General features: G+C 44.3%; 1 protein-coding gene across 5 annotated transcripts in view; it reads right to left on the reverse strand.

Moving 5' to 3' along the window:
- The window catches only part of LOC108930777 (LIM domain-binding protein 2), a 61,631-nt gene extending 43,853 nt beyond the window's left edge, over nt 1-17,778 (reverse strand). For all 5 annotated transcript variants that reach the window (XM_029252529.1, XM_029252528.1, XM_029252527.1 and 2 more), the window contains exons 1-2: nt 17,510-17,778; nt 1,675-1,777 (exon numbers count right to left, since the gene is read on the reverse strand). In XM_029252529.1, the coding sequence (XP_029108362.1) occupies nt 1,675-1,777; nt 17,510-17,641 (235 nt within the window). In that variant the 5' untranslated portion in view covers nt 17,642-17,778. The remainder of the gene's footprint in view (nt 1-1,674; nt 1,778-17,509) is intronic.
- Between the last annotated feature and the right edge of the window lie 484 nt (nt 17,779-18,262).

An 18,262-nucleotide genomic window follows, 5' to 3' on the forward strand; every position in this document is an offset into this window, starting at 1 on the left:
ACAGGTATATTTTCCAGCACTTGATTTCACAAAGGTGGCACGGTGGTGCAGCGGGTACCACATGGGCAGTTTGGGTGTGGGTTTCAATCCAGCACAGCGTGTGTGGAATATGAGTGGGTGTGGGGGACTCTGGTTTTTGCCCAAACCCCAAAGGCAGTTGAATTCAGTTGAACTGGCAGTGATAAATTATGCACGAATACCTGGGTGTGTGTGTGTGTGTGTGTGTGTTTTTACCCTGGACTGGCGTAACCCTACTAGGCCTGCACCGCACCGCTGCAACCCTGACAAGGACGCAAAAATAGCTGAATCATTTTGGTAAATATTTCCCTAATTGAACGTATTTATCCGAGCTCCTCGGAACTCCGATACCTATCAGACGGGATCTTGAGAACCGGCACAAGTCGGCTCTGCGGGACCCGGATTCGGAGGCAACGGACTCCTCCTTTTCAGTAACACGCGTAACTTTTGACATGTTGGAGACACCAGCGCTCCTCAACAGGGCCTCACGGAAAAGTGAAACTTCCAGAGTAACATGAGTTTTAATGAAAGAATGAGCCCAGCAGCAGGAGACAGTGAACATTGGCGGGGGGGGGTTGGACCAGTCATGGTGAACATAGACCACTCTGGACCTCACCACTGCCTGGAGGAGCCTACAGAGAACCAGTTGATCCACACAAGACAGTTTGCAGTGATTCAAACACATCCTTACACCCACACACACACACACACACACACACACACTGATCCCCTTAGCCCTCTCTGCTCTGTAGCGTAATCTCCTTGCTAGAACCCCCAGCAAACAGCACCTGCCCACATATTATGGTTTGCTGGTTGTGCCGTCGCCGCCGTTCGGCAACCAAACAGCGAAGAGCCCGTTCCGTTAGACGGGACGTGCTGCCAGACAGAGGGTTCTCGCACCACTCAACGCCATCTCCGTGAATTTGAGAAATGAGAAACCAGCGTGCAAACAGACCGGTCCTCGTTCAGCTGCGATGCACACTGCAAACTGCCCTCATTAATTCCTTTAATTTACTTTACACTGCAGTAAAAGCAGAAACCAATAAAACTGTGCTTTTTTTTTTTTTTTTAGGTATTTTAAATTACTATGGATTAACCGTATTTCATGCAATGTCCTTCTTGGCTGACAACTACAATTTTTTCTAATAGTCTTAAGCACTCTGAAATGTTTCTATACAAAGAAACATAAGGACTGCGGGTAAAACTAGGATTGTGGAGTCGATACACAAAAACCTTCGACTCCGACTCCAGTAACCCAATAATTACTTCCAACTCCGACTCCAACTGCCCAAAAGTTGCACGTTCTTTTGGGGGTCGACTTATCCGGGGAATATAGGCCTAACCCTATATTACACCTCTCATTTTTGGGGGTTGACTTATACGTCAGATCAACTTATACGCCGGTATATACGGCAAATTTAGTTGGAGTCGGTATATTTTTACTGATTCTGACTCCAGTAACCCAGTAATTGTTGCTGACTCCAACTCCACACCACTGGGTAAAATACAACTAGATGTTAACTTCACTTACCTCTCACACACAGAAAACATTGTACTCTACTATAGCGTCATTGCACTATTCACCGAAATGCGACGACTGACTGAACAACATGGATCAGTGTTGCTGTACGTGTGCGAAGGGAGTGGTGGCCTTACTGTATCTCTTTGGTCCATCTTCCAAGCAGAACGAAAGGGTTAATGTGGCGTCATCTTCGAAGAACTCAGTGGAAAAGGCGTCCCACCAAAGGTTGTCACTCTCCTGAAACGGAAAACCTAATGAGAACAAGTGCACGGATATTATACTGCATATTACAGGTGGTCCCCGATTTACGACGGTTCGACTTGCTCTTTTTTTCGACTTTACGATGGTGATCTGGCGATAGACATTCAGTACAAACCGTACTTCAAATGTTGAATTTTTCCTGAGCAAGAGATATGCGGTGCGATACTCTCTCGTGATGCTGGGCAGCGGTAGCGATCCACATCTCCCAGTCTGTCACACAGAGGTGTGTATTAGGTGTATTAAATGCATTTTTTGATTTACGATACTTTCGCGTTATGATGGGTTTCAGGAAACATAACCCCATCGTAAATCGGGGACCACCTGTATTCCCTCCACAATGTGGGAGAGCATCAAATATCTTCTGTTTTCGGTCTTTGCCCACGCCAAATACTCCGTTTGTTCATACTTAATACTGTTACATAATTTGCCTATTATTATTAGTATGTACTGGAATTAATTTACTGGATGACAGGACAATAGTGGAAAATGCAGCAACATTACATGACAACTACTTTAGCTTCGCTGTGAAAACTTCTCCAACTTAAATTCACAGCAAGGAGTACGAAAATTAGGGGCACAGCCTTAGGCCACCACGTCAGATTCTCTTCTGCCCCAATTTGTAAGGTGATCCTGCAATATCAGCAATAAATCACAGCATCTGAAACTCATCTGTTCACAATATCCCACATCATCTCATACTGCTCTCCAGCTTCATGGAAGAGTTGCGCCTTCCCTCGATGCTGATAAAATTCAGAAAAGCATCCTCATCCATGAATGAACATTCCTTCCGGCCAATTTTTTGGTGCTCACTGCAAAAGTTCTGCCTAAGTTCTGCGATCTGGAGGATATGTGTTTGATGTGTAATGATGTCCCAATTACATTTTTCAAGTTCTACATGACGTATGCAATTGTTTTCAGGATTTATCCAGAAAAAAATAATTTACCCTCGGCACATTTATTTTTCCACAGTGACATACAATGTGATGCAAAGGCATTAACCGTAAAAATAATGTTTTGCAAATGTGTTGATGATCAAACACACAGCATCAGGTGTCAAAAAGGCTCAGGACATGGACTGCTGGAAAGATAAATGTTGCTTCCAAAACAGTTCCCGCTTTTTTATCCTTGGGAAAGGTACACTTGAACCTCATGTTACAAATGTTGGCGTTAAGAGTTTTCAGCTAATTTATTTTTAAGTACTTCTATTCTTTACTACATTCGGTGCGAAGCGAACATCACGTGCACTTCCACATCCAGCCCCTAGTTGGCAGTAAAAAGCATCCAAACATGATAGGAGTGTGACAATGGATTGTTTTAAGTGGCTCACTTTATTCTTCATTAGTGTTAATGCTGATCAAAGTTAATGAAAATGTTGAAAATCATACAGCATATTTTTATTTATTTTTCAGAGTCTACCCAGCTAATAAGTGGAGGTATATTTCTGCACCATGGTCCCAGGATAAACGACATTTCGTTCCACTGTATACAAGCTATACAGAGGAATGACAATAAAAACAACTTGAACTTGAACTTATTTTAATTTACTGTCAATAAAGCAACTGAATGTTGCCAGGTGCTGCTGATGAAAAAAATATCGCAGCATAAAATCATTATGATTCTTATGATTATTATTAATTATTGTCCTTGTTGTTGTTTTGTTGTTTGTTGTTGTTACAGTATAATAATATTATATTAAAATTATAATAACAATTATAAGTAATTATTATAATAAGTAATTATAATACAGTACTGTATTTATATTATCTGCATTCTGTATCAGTTCTGAAATGAATAATGATCAAAATAACTGAAAAATAAAACAAAGCCCTATTATACACGCAGCATTCATGCACATTAACTGTTTATGTATCCTTAAGGTTTACATGCTTGAGTATGGGGGGTGCCTTGCGACGGACCGGCGTCCCTTGTGCCCTGTGTTGCCGGGTTAGGCTCCGGTTCCCCGCGACCCCGTATGGGACAAGCAGTTCAGACAATGCGTGTGTGTGTGTGTGTGTGTGTGTGTGTGTGTGTGTGTGTATAGGGGCGTCTGAGACTTGCAGATGGAATCGACTTGCAACAAGGCTGTCGGAAAGGAACCCAGCTGTAAGTTGAGGACCACCTGTATAAGTGTAAGTGCGTATCGGGCAGCATCCTTGCACCGTGATTCACCATGATTCTAACTCTGACAGGCGTGTTTTGACAGGCCAAACGCGCCTTCCTGTTGCTTGCGAATAACAAAACTCGCCTCCCCAGCCGATTGCAATTAGCGCCACGGACGTGTTGCGTCACGTCACACGCGTGTCTAATAAGGGCCGACCGTCAACAGCTCGTAACGAGAATCGCGCCTGCAGCTCCTGTTACAGCGCACGGGCCGCGGAGTGACACGCGGCACAGCGCAGGAGCCGCGATCTCGCCTTCCGTGATGAAAAGAGCAGGAATGAGCTGGAGGGAAAAGAGGATGTTGGACAGCGGAGATGTGACAGGTGACATGGGCCTGAAATATTACGCAATTTCCAAACTGGAGGAGAAGGTCCTTCTGTGATTTACATGCCGATTTGCTAAGAATCTTAACTATCGGTCCGGTACTAATATAGACTGGGGCATCAGATCATGACCTTCTCGTGAACCTCACCGGCTCACTTAGAAATATCACGTCACGCATCTCTTTTGGTTTTTTTGTTGGAAACACCGGCTTTTGATTCTCATTTTGACTCTCCATCCATCCATTGTCAATGACTTGCTTGTCCAATGCAGAGTTCTGGTGATCCAGAGTCTATCGGGGAAGTAAGAGGCAGAATGTACCCTGGGTATATGACAATCCATCACAGGGAGAACAAACACACTCGTTCACGCACACATACACACGCTACGGGCAACGAGAGTGACGAGTCCACCTGAACCACACACGCATGCAAACTCCAAACCAACGGAACCACATTCAAACCCGTGTCCAAACCCACAGCCCAGGATCTGACACACTTCTCCCTGCACCACCAAACTGTACTATTTCTTTCACAAATGTGTTTTTGCTCCTTGTAGACTACGACTTCTCCCACAAATCTAAATTAAATCCATATCTCCTTTGCTTTTTGGTATTTTAATTATTGTTTCGTACTTTAAACTAAGTATTAAATACAAAATATATTTTTCCAATAAACTTCTGGCTTGAACTTGGCATGACCTATACATCGCCTGTGGGTTGCGGGGAAAAAAAAGCCAAGTATGATGAAAACAGGAAAAGAGCCAAGCGCTCGGGGCTAAGAATGGCACAGTGGCTGAAACCATAAAACGGCATTAACCCAGAAACTAGAAGGCGGAGGCTTTTCGAGGAGTGAGTGTGGGAGGCAGCAGGGCCCCGGATAATCGGCTACAATAACCGGGCGTGCTCGAGCAGCTGGGTGTGACCTGGCAACGAAAGACACGGGAAGTCTGGCACTCGGCGGAGTGTGGGAAACCCGAGCGGATAATCATGGGCACTGATGGCCCCCCGCGGAGTCAGTCAACCGCGGTCAGTGACTGGCGCCACTCCTTCATCGATGCGTTCGACCGCACCCCGGTTCTGTTCCTGAATATGCAGATGGTCCCCGATTTACAATGGGGTTACGTTCCGCAAAACCCATCGTAAGTCGAAAATATCGTAAGTCGAAAATGCTTTTAATACACCTCATACACACCTCTGCGTGACAGACTGGGAGATGCGGATCGCTGCCGCATCTGCTGAATGTCTATTGCCAGCTTACTATTGTAAAGTCGAAAGTATCGTAAGTCGAACCATCGTAAATTGGGGACCACCTGTACATGCAAAACACATTTACAGTTTCCCAAAACAATCCATCCTGGAAGAAAAAAATAATTCAAATATAGATTTATGAATGTTTATGGAGAATTGAAGCACGGTGAAAAAAGAGCCGGTAGAAGGAGACAGATAATTGAAATCTGGGCCACTTGAACACTTGAGTCACTTCGAAAGAGAGCCTTGTAGACTGCTAATGTGTCAGATGTGTCCGGTGAAATGCAGGACCATGTAGAAACTGTGTCACAGAGTAAGGCAAAGCAGAAGATTTAAAAAAAAAAAAAAAAAAAGAAAAAAAAAGAAAACGCAGTAAAAATGCAACGACAGCAATAACAGCTCCAGGTGTCATAACAACACAACGTAGCTCAGTAAACCCGGCACATGCACGGCGACCAGGTAGACCTCGTACCAGACACTGCACAGGGAACATAATGTATAGCATGACCAAACAAAAAACTGAAAAAAATTCTAAAATCTTTTCCTATGTGTGATGTTGTTTGCATGCCACATATATAACATACAAAGATTGATTCTGTAACATTTATAATGTGAAAGTTGGTCCCTATCATTGTAGGCACTGCTCCACTGCTGTTACATATAATAATAATAATAATAATAATATATGCTAATTTACAGATTCGGTGTAAATCCTATTCCTTTCAATTCATCAAAATGTAATATATCCATACATTGAGGAACGCTCAGTGTATATGCACACGCTAGTTCTAAAAAAACCTGGAAGTCTATAAAGAAAAAAACATATTCTGGGAAAAGGACATTCGTGGGATTGCAACAACCTTATGTTTTGCCCTTAGGAAATCCTTGACATAGACAGCAGCGGTTCTCGAGTTTTTTTTACGACACTTACATAAACCTAAGCCAAGCTGAGTCATGGATGCCATCATTTCCATGCAGAAGGGAGGGAAAATGTAGAGACGTTTCAACTGAAGGCTGCATGGAAACTGTTCTCCCCGCTCACTGTCCCAAGGTCTGTAAATGGCTGCAGGACTACAAAATTACTGAATTAATATCTCACATCAAATTGTTGGCCCATGCAAATTAAAAGCTGTTGGGTTATTGTAATTGGCTTAACGTCCTGCAATGATTTCCCATCATCCTTTGCCAGCAACTCGTCAACCGCGGTCTGGCAGCGTCGATTACCATGGGCAGCGCCTACGAGTTTACAGCTGCATATAAAAGTATTTTATGTGCCTCTGTTCAGTTGTGCCTGCAGTAAATATGGCGAAAATATGAGGTGGACAGCGATTCTCTACAGTGCGTTCATCAAGATAAATAAACTATTCCATCAATGCCTAAAAGTGACTGATGAAGAAGCCTGTTCTGAAAAAACCTCAGTAAGAACAGCGATCCCCAACAGATCTGTATCTAACAAGTCACTAGAATGAATCACAGGATTAAAAACCAAAAAACAGCGATTCTCGAGACGCTCCCAACACCGGTAGGCACATAGCACCACAGCGCTTTTAGAGCTATTTTGGCAGGACTCTGCTGCCATTTATGTAATTTCTTAAAGCCAAATGTACGGACTGGGAAAAAAAAAAAAAAAATCCCACAATCCACAGTTGAATTACTACTTAAGAAAGATGATGAAAAACAGGAAAAACAGCACAGATATAGAAAATGCATTAATTTTCTGTTCTAAATACCGCAAGGACCTTCTTCTGTTCCATTAACACTTATTATCGTTGTAAACTGTAGGCAAGGTCAAGTGTGCTGCATTATTGGCGATTCTGTGCCCTCTTTGTGCTGAAAACACACAATGCGATAAGGTCAATAGGGAATCTGGAAGCTGACACAGCTTTTGCATATCATTATGGAACCCAGGTGGACATCAAGAACGTTGACCGGTCCCAGCAGGGCTGGTGATCCAGCACTGACTTCTACAATATCCTGAGCATTGAGATTAGAAGTTATTATTATAGCAGTGTTTGCTTTCATAAGGACCATGGAGATGTGGAATTCACATATTCTGTGGCTTCAGCGTGGGTATCGGTGTTTTTATTGCCGACAACAGCGGTTGACGGAGGGCTGAACGCAAAGCTGCCCTTTATGTAGAAACTGCTCCTCAACTCACCCGTTTGTTCTTCTTCCCTTTGAAAGTAGAAACAAAATCCTGGTCAGGAAGCCTACGAATCGGCAACTGGAGTTTTAAAGGTACTTCTGCATGTCATAGACAACCTACAGGACATACAAAGATGCACGATTGCAGCGATGCTCTCTTCGCAGCATTTTACAAAATCCAAATCCAGGAACAAATATGATCCAATGTCAATCAAAGTCTTGGCCACAGATGTTTCTGTGATGTGCCTCCTCCTGCTTTAAAGTTTGGCCAAATATTCAGGAATTCATATTAAAAAAATCCATGTATTGCCCTTTAATACAATACTATATTGTAGCTTTTTAAGCTCAATAAATGAGGATTTCTGCTACGAGATCCTGGGTTTGCTGAACAATTTCTTTATCTTTATTGTTACTAAGGGAATACTTGTGTCAGCAATGCATGCTGGGTCTCAGGCCTGCGGGACGCCCAATGCACAAGGAGACCAGGCTGCGGAGCAGAGCTCCCATTCCTCAAGAATCTGTGCTCCACACATCTCAACATGGCCCAGGTCTCACTGTTGCTATTCAGATGCTCCCTTATTTTTTGGATGCACACACCCGCTACAGGATTATAGTGTCATCATCATCATCATCATCATCCTCCTCCGCATCCTCATCGGCCTTCACCCTCAAAGCTTTTCTATGTTCTGCCATAGGAGCTGAAGGATATAGGTTCAAATCCCACATTCTGCTGTAGAATGTCTTGAGCAAGGTGTTCACCTAAAATTGCTCCACTAAAAAATTATTCAGCCCTGTTAAAGGTTAAATAATTGTAGGGAGTTTAATGATATTTAAAATACCCTCTAAATTAAAAAAAAATACATTTAAAACATGGTGTTTTAAAGGAGTAAATACAATTAGAACAGGGCGCACTGGGTAGTGTGGTGGTTAGCGCTGTTACTTTTGGACCCAAAGGTCACAGGTTTGAGCCTCACCTTCAGCTGTAGTACCCTTGAGCAAGGTACTTACCCTGAATTGCTCCAGTAAAATTACCCAGTTGTATGAATGGGTGAATAATGGTAAGTACATTAACATGGTAAGCTGCTTTGGTGAAAACTGTCAGATAAATGCAAATATGTTCACATCAAATACAGTTAAAAGTTTGAGAAGAATTCCATGATCCACACATCTTCTGTTTTACTGCAGATCACACCGTGCATCAGAACAAGATCTCATGGAAGCAGCAGCTTCAAATATATTCAAATGGGATGTACAGAGAACGAGAACTAGGCCAGGTGTGTAAGCACTGTTTTGTTTACCACAGATCCACCTTCCTGAGGAACTCTGGAGAATGATAGAATCTTTTTAACCAAAAGGTAAGAAAGTATAAAAAGTAAAGAACATTCTACAAAGTCACACAAAACAAAAAACAAGCAGAAGTTCAGTAGACGTAGAGCTTAGTAGAGAATTGCCAAAAAAAAAAAAAAAAACAGGTCTCTGTTGAAAACAAACTTTTAATTCGATTTTCCTAAACTAATAAAGCCTTAGCAGTGGCCACATATTTAAAAGTGTGTTTTTAAAGAAAAAAAGAAAAAAAAAAAAGGATTAAGTAACATGCTTTGTTGAAAAACTTGCATATCTAAAAATGTGACACACTACATTTATTCATTTAGCAGACACTTTTCTCCAAAGCAACTTCCAATGAACTCTATGTAGTGTTATCAGCACACACACCTTATTTACCATGGTGACCTACACTGGGTCAATCATCCATACATCAGTGGAACACACACACACTATGGGGGAACCTGAACAGCATGTATTTGGATTGTGGGAGGAAACCAGGGCACCCAGAGGAAACCCACACAGACATGGGGAGAACATGCAAACTCCACACAGACTGAGCAGGGATCGAACCCACATCCTCTCGCACCACCCAGGTGCTGCGAGACCGTAGCTACTCGCTTACTTACTTAGGGTAAGTACCATGGAGGTAGGATATGAACATGCAACCTTCAGGTCCATAGGCAGCTGCTTTAACCAGCTTGCGATCGGCTGCATATGAAGAGTAGCTGAAGAGCAGACTTGTGAAGGAACTACTCTAACATGACAGGAAGGAAGTAAGATCTGAAGACTCATTAGAATTACATGAACCCACACACTCCACCCCCACCCCGCAACCCTTTGAGAAGTCACTTAGGATAAAAGCTCAAGTCATCAGAACCTCATCATCCAGAAAATCAATACATCATGTTCTCAGAGCAAACAAGTCAATCACACATTCACATCGCGTAAAATACAAGTGTAACTCATAAAATATGAGTTAAAGGAGCCCGTAAGGAAACTTCAATGATATTACACAGTGCAGTGCAGCACAATATCCAAAAACAATGTCATATCATTGGAAGTACAATGAAGCCTGCGTATTATTGTTCAGATGTTGTGTTTTACCCCAGCAAACGGTATCGAGCTGAAATCTGGCTTGCTATGAGCTGCCACCACCACCCACCACCCACCACCCATTCCCCTAAAGTCACGGAAAAAGAAACAATGGAATAATTGAAATTATCTTATGACATTGTAGCCTCCACACCCCTCCTCATGTGTTATCAGTGAAACATCATTGCCTGGAAGGAACTACAGGGAAGTCGCAGGAAAAAGATGGGAGCATTGTCAGAATTTCCTGGCGACCAGCCTCATGCCTGCCCGCTTTCTCCAAAAATCTTTCTTCCCCTTTGTGTCTCTTTTGCAACGGACAACGTTCACGAATCAGCTATTCTGCTCAACAGCAAAAACATGAATCATTTACATGTGGCATCGAAGGCATCGTGTGGCTACCAGCCTTATCAACACTAAATACAGAACAAAACGAATCGTCACGATCATGAAGCGTACTGTCGGGGTGTGAAGCTCCATACAGTATGTGTACAGTAGCCCAATACAGACTGAGGTTGCGTCACTATCCACAGATCCACGCGGATGAGTTGCATCCTTCCTTCCTCACAAAAATTCCGTTCCATTCAATCAATGTTTTTATTCAATTTAAATGACCAGAGGCAGTCCCCGGGTTACGAACACTCGACATACGTACAACCCGTAGTTACGAACAACCCCTCACAAAGCCTACTATATTAAAAATTTGAGTTACATACAATGACCTGTAATAACAAATGGGTGCTACTTTGCAACGCGCATCAAAACATCGTGTGTCTAGAGCGGTTCGTCGGCTCGTAGGCACGGGAGCCCGAGGCAGGATAGACTTCGTTCTTTTCGGTCGGACCACGTTGCTGTTAATGGTGTCTCGTGTGTTACTGTATTTGGCTTTAATTTTTTTCTTTTTTTTTTTTGTTTTTACCCTCGTAACCATGGCACCAAAGTATAAATGCAAGTGATGTTGATGCAACAAAGAAAAGGAAAACATTCACAATGGAAACTAAAGTGGAAATAATAAAGTGATCAGAAAAAGGTGAAACGCCAACAAACATTGGAAAAGCGAACCTTAAAGTTTCTTTAATGTTTTTTATACACACACACACACAGAGTCTCTCGCTCCTCCTCCTCTCTCTCTATTATGGATACTGTAGTTAGATTTATTATTACTATTATTATTATAATTATTATTACTATATCATTATGTTAAGAAGTTTCAGTGTATCTGGAAGTATTTCTTTAAAGATTTTTATGCATAGAAAGGTAGTATATACTAAGGGAAACATTTGATTAACCAACGTTAGACACGAACCGTACCGAACTGTTCCGACTTACGTACAAATCCGACTTAAAGACGGACTGAGAAACAGAACTCGTTCGTAACTCCGGTAATGCCTGTATATGGAACGCACACCCCGGCCCTTCAAAAATATTTAAACTATCAGCACAGAAACAACAGCAGTACTACACTGATTTATTTATTTATTTCCTTATTTCTACCTTGGTTCTCCTGTGCAATACAAAGTGATATATGCTAATGTGGTGTCCCTAACGGAGGTCAAGGAGACTTGTGCTCTGAATGCCGATCGGGTGAATGTGGAGGAACCGCATCTCCGTGACACCAACAGCACTGTGCGGTTTACAATTATCACTGTCACTATGTTAGCGCTGAGCTCAAACTTATCCGAACTTTTCACTTCTCATTTACTATAACCTATTCACTTATCTTAAGTGAATTTCATTCATTAACAGAGCTGGGTGTTTTATTCGAGTGAAATGGGTTAAGAAATTTCAGAGCACAGATTTGAAATTTGAAATTATCTGAAATTTGCAATGCGAACGTGAACGTCCCTGCTGGGATTAATACCATCTTATCCCGCCCTGTCCTGTCCTGTCCTGTCCTGTCAGGTTTGTTGGGTGAAACTTATTAGAAAATAAGCCTCAATGAAAATCACATGGACAGGAACCGGTGTGAAGAGTACGCTGGAGAGCATGGCAGGGAGAGCCTTATTATAACTTGAGAAAAATGTATTTGAAAGCCCAAAATGAATAACAAGACAGTTACTGTATTCTGCTATTGTTTCTTTAACTGTAAAATCCATTTAAATAAACTGATCACACTAATCACTAAAGTCATTTGAGCACCGGGCAACTTTAAATGACAAAATGCAAGCATAGAGATACTAGAGGTGTAATTCGGTGGTGAAAACAGGACTATTATTTTCCATTAGACTGACACAGAGTTACCCACACTCCAACTGCAGTGACGCACTCACTGACACAAGTCCTGGGAATATAATACATTCAGGTGCTCTTACCTACAATTTTAGAAAATGATTTTGCTGTTCCAATGAGTCGTGACGCAAGTAATTCAAGTTAATTAAAGTAATAACAACACTGTATCCGACCAGCATGGCTTTTCATTCGCAGGCAAGATGGTAGCGAATGAATGACTGTGCAAATCCAAGTCCAAATAGTACATGTTTCACAAAATGTTAAAAAAAGAATACACCGAGAAAACAACAAAGAGAAGAAAAAGTAAAATTAAAAGTTTGAAAGTTTTGGATGACTAGACAAACGTCTTTTTTCTCAAAATCCGCCGAAAAATCGAAATGCATTTTTGGCACATTCTGCATATCCTGCAAGTGGTAGCGCAGTGGTTAGAACTACTGTGTTGTGATGCAAAGGCTGTAGGTTCAAATCTCACCTCCTGGTGGGATACTCTTGAGTAAGGTACTTACCCTAAATTACTCCAGTTAAATTACCCTGCTGTTTAAATGGTAAATAACTGCAAGTGGCTTTGGCAGGAAGTGCCAGCTAAACCAATAAACATAACACTTCTGAAATCCAGTGGAAAAAAACAAAAAGCTTCACATCATCACCTTAATGCTGCAGAGCCAAGCATTGAAAAGGGTAAGCAAAATGTGAGTTTTCTGTGTTGCTGCCCCTCCGGTGCATTATCAATCTGACCTCAGATCAGCCCGGTGAGACCACCGTTCACAACTCTGGCACTTTCTCTTGTGCAAACATGCAAACTAACATCACGGTGAGTTCAGCATAAAATCTGTCCAGAACCGGCAACCCGCAGAAGAATGGATACGCCACGAGATGACCTCGCTGCGAAATACACAAATAGCGCTGTCAAAATCGAGCAGCTACCTCCAGTGTCCACTGCATCTGCAAGAGATTAAAATAGTCGCTAATGAATGCTCCATGATGGGGCAATGCAACCTACCGAGCAGCACTGTGGAGCCGGGAGCAATTATTGGGTTACTGGAGTCAGAGTCGGTAAAAATGTACGAAAGAAAAAAGAAGTCGATCCGGCATATAAGTCGACCTTGAAAAATTAGAGGGGTAATATAGGTTTCTGCCTATAGTCCTCAGTCGACCCCCAAAATAATGAGCAACTTTTGGGCAGTGCTGTGAAATCGGAGTAGTAAGCAATTATTGGGTTACCGGAATCGGAGTCGTTAAAAATGTACCGACTCCGACTAAATGTACCGTATATGTCGGCGTATAAGTCGACCCCCAACAATTAGAGGTATGATATAGGGTTTGGGTTATATTCACCAGATAAGTCGACCCCCAAAATAGCGTGCAATTTTTGGGCAGTGCCGTGGAGTCGGAGTCGTGGAGTCGGAGTCGACGCAATTACTGGGTCACTGGAGTTGGAGTCGAAGGTTTTGTGTACCGACTCCACGGCCCTGCTACCGAGAACTCCATGGTATGACCAGTCATAACGTCGATCTGCTTTCAATTACAGCAAATTTATGGCAACCACCGGGAGCAGAAAAGCCCTTCTTGTGTGTCATCCGAAGCCCTTCCGACTCATGCTCCGCTCCGTTTGGGGGCTGCTGTAACCCTAGAGAGCAAAGAAAAGACAGCACATCTACTAAATGTTTGCATGAGTCGGACCCGCGCAGTTACGGGAGATCGGCAGGTTGCCGAGTTTGGGTCTCAGCGACTTTTCATCCTCCTCAACCGCATTCTGTGTGAAAGGCAGGAAAATGTGCGCGACGGTCACCAGCCTTTGCTCTGGCTGGAGGGGGAACGTCCTAGAGCAACACGGAACTCCGGAATCTACTCAGAGTCTCTGACTGTGCTGGAGATAAAGCCAAACATCCATCTGGTACAAATAACCATTTGTCCAGTGCAGGATCGCAGTGGTCCAGAGTCTATCCCAGAAGCACAGGGTGTGAGGCACCCTGGAAAGGATGTCAGTCCATCTCCGGGTAATAACACACACAGACACACACACAGAGGACAACTGAGAGTCCACAATTCCCCTGAAACACATCTTTAGACTGAGGAAGGAAACTGGAGCACCTGGAGAAACCCAAGGCTCCACTAAGGCACCAGTGCTACCACCTGTGCCACCATGCCATCCTAAGGCAAAACACACATTGCTCAAATTAAACAGAACATGAGAGCCCCGGGTTCAAAGAGTACCTGTGGTCTTTAACAACAGGTTGTTTGAAGGTACAGAATTCGGGTTCCGGTGTGTCGATGGAGCCAGAAGCGATCAGGTGGGTCTTTTCTCCAACTCGGTTCTATTTATCTCAGTCCTGAGTATAGACCCAGCAACCTGATGGCATGGCAAAGCACGAAAATCTTTTTTTATTATTTGGGCAAAAATCTACAAAACACGGCTTGCATTTAAATACATCACGCAAGGAAAAAAACGCTCTATTGAAGACAACCATTTCAACCGAAAGTGTCACCATGCAAAGAAGGTGACAAAGCAAAATCCCGAGGCTCTCAGCCAGTGACACTTTGTACATGGCGCCCTTCACATTAACGTTAAGCGCACGTCAAGCGAAAGGACCCCTTGTACGAGGAACGCTTGTTAACGTCAACAATCGCTCGGAGCCGGAAAGTTACCATAAATCTCCCGTACGGCGCAAACCAGGAAAGTTCCCGTGAACCAGACGGCCTGCAAATATATTAAATAAAACATGTTATCTAACCACAAAATGACGGAGGAAGCACTTGTTGGAAAAGTAAGAAAACAGGTTGGCCTACATATCGGAGAGTTAATGCCTCCTCAGCGGTAACTGATGTGCAGGAATGGAGGTCTTTGGGGGCTTTCGCTGCTTCTCATGAATAATGCAACGTGTTTTTGCCACTGCATCTCTGCAACACTGCCTCCGCTTTCTTCAGGTTGCAACGGAGTGTCCTTCAACAGGCCAACTTCAATCATACGTACGATTCACACTTCGCCAGCACTTATAAAATATTTACAGTGCATTCCATGAAATTGCATTTTCAGTCATGTGACCCCCCCCCCCAAGTCTTTTCTTCTGGAGGGTCTCATAAAGTGATCATCAAAATACATCGGCGTATGATTATAACGGGGAACCACACTGGTTACTAAAAGAATTCAAACTGAAATCCCAAGAAGGGTCTCGATTAAGGCAAAAATATTAACGTGTCTAAACGGGTTTGTCGCTGCAGGAGAGAAAATAAAAAATGCTCAGTAATTATGATCATCTCACATTTACATGATAGAAATTAATTTTTACGAATTCGCATATTTACTTTTTTTGCAAGTAAAAACAATCTTTCTCTTTAACCTAATACATTTGACTTCAGTTGCCGAATACTCACCAGCTACTCCAAACATCCTCTCTTGAAGAGCAAAGAAAAAGTCAAGGAAATTCTTCAACTGTTCCTATCAAAGTACATTTTTGTTTGGAACAAGTGTACTGCCTTTTAACTATGTCCCTGCAAGCAGTCCTGGATAACAGTTTCACACACATTGTTATGTTTACTTCATATTTTCTACGCTGGCACCGCCAACATATATATCGATTTATCAAACAGCCTGTGAAAACTCAGTAAGGAGGTTGAAGTAGTGACTCTTGAACAAAGCTACATCAATGAAGACTTTACCAAAACTCCCACACCAGCCTCATCGGGTCTTTAGAATGTCATGATAAAATTCATTTTTATCCCTTCACTACATTGCTACAGGTTGGTTCCACATGTCCTAAGAGCATCCAAGAACGTGGTACAAAACCACATTACTGGAAACAAGGCAAGCACATTTAGATTGACAAATATTTATTTAGCAGACACTTTTCTCCAAAGTGACTTCTAATGAAATCTATGTAGTGTTATCAGCCCATACACCTTATTCACCGCAGTGATTTACACTTCTAGATACACTACTTACAATGGGTCACTCATCCATACATCAGTGGAGCACACACACTAACCTGAACAGTATGTCTTTGGAGTGTGGGAGGAAACCAGAGCACGTGGAGGAAAGCCCCACAGACACAGGGAGAACATGCAAACTCCACACAGACCGAGCAGGGATCAAACCCATGCCCTCTCACACCACCCAGGCACAGTGAGACATCAGCGCTACTCGCTCTGCCACCCTGTCATCCTGGCCTTCCCGAAAAACACACTGGGCAACCAGTCTTTATCTCTTTCACTGTACTGACAGTGCCGATTGCCCTTCCCCGCGGTTAAAGCACTGACTTTTCCTGCTTAGATTCGTACGAATGCGTGTGGCCAATAAGCCGTAGATCCCGAAGAAGCATCGAAAATATTAATAATTAACAGCAGCAGTGAAGTACAGTAGAAAATGGACCTAATCCTACCTTGGCAGTGAAACGTGTGTTATGTGATTGCGGGTACGTACTTTTGGTGGTGTACTTTTCACTCAGGGTCGCCTTCGGACAAACAACAGACATGTGTGATGTGATGTGATGTGATGCGACGTTGCTCTGCCAGCTCTCAGCTCTCTCTCAACTTTGTTCCTCTCAGGACTTGTTCACAAAGGAGATGCGCAACAAACACAGGTTTTGCTCCTTCCTGAGCTCAACTATGACGCATCATAGTTATCATATATCATATTTCCTTGCTTTGGCACCACACTGATGTTTATAGAAAGGTAACTAAATAACACAGATCAAATCTGCGTTTCGGTCACCACGAGACCCCGAGTGTGTGTGTATTGAACTCACCCCCTACACAGGTACTACCTCCTTTATTGCTTCCACACACCTCTACTACTAAGAGTCAAGCACGGCTAATGTCACGCCACGGGGGTTAGTTCGGCAGTTTCGCAGAAAAGGCAACACACGTGCGTGAACGTGTCAGTGTCGCGGGTTCGAGGAGGAAGCGCTCGTCTTGACAGCCGATTCCATTCGCAGCGCCGCGGCTCAAACTTTGCGCCGATCGTCCGCGATGCCGCGCTGCGCTGCGCTGCCCCCCCCTTCCCAAGATGATGATGCTGAGGATGCTGGACGGAGGGAGCTCCGCGTGGAGCCGCGCGGCACGTGAAGAGCACAGCGCCGGCTGCGCCCGAGAGACACGGCGGAGAGCGCGCGTGGAAACCGCGCGACGCGCCGGCGCCCGCATCCCCGCGCGCACCCGAAGCGCGGCCGGAGGTCCCCGCGGCGCGCGCTCACCTCCGTGCGCGACTGCAGCCGCTTGTTCAGCTCGTGGATGCGGTACTCCGGTTGCACCGCGTAGGGCGAGTGGCGCCGGTAGAAGGGTCCGAACGGGGACGAGTAGAAGGGGTCGTGCGGCGCGCTCGACATGGTGACTCTGCTCCTCCTCGCCGCGGATCACGACGCACGGCGCGATCTCTCTCTGCCTCCGCGCACATGGACCGCGAGGCTCCGCGGGAAAGGCGGGCGGCGGGCAGCGCGCTGGCCACGCACCGCCGCCGGGCGCGCGCCGGGGCACGCAGTGCTGGCGCGCGAGACACGCGCACGCGGGAGATTCACGCTGGTCGCACGCGAGGGACGCGCTGGTCACGCTGCATGCGCGAGCCGGGCGCCAGTCATACTGCGCGCGCGTTGCGCGGGCCCTCCACCGCACGGCTGACGAGCAGAAGGGGGGAGGGGGTGGGGGGTGGGTAGAGGAAGCGGGGGGCTCCGAAAGGGCGGTGCGGGGTGAATATTGAAGAGCTCGGAGCTCCGTGCATTTGAAAACGAGCGAACTCCGACGTTATTAGCGGGGCTTCTTCTTTGCTGAGCTCCGAACAGAACGCGTTTGTAGCGCCTCGATCGCAGTAAACAAGTTTGTTTGGGGAAACTGGGACGCAGCGCGGCTGCAACAAGTTGAAGTTTTGCACGATCACCCTCCGAGCGAAATGTCACGTGTACACACCAAATCGCATATTACACGCCGCTTACACTCGGCACGTAATGTGAATT

The sequence above is a fragment of the Scleropages formosus genome, chromosome 5 (assembly GCF_900964775.1).
Source record: "Scleropages formosus chromosome 5, fSclFor1.1, whole genome shotgun sequence".
NCBI lineage: Eukaryota > Metazoa > Chordata > Actinopteri > Osteoglossiformes > Osteoglossidae > Scleropages > Scleropages formosus.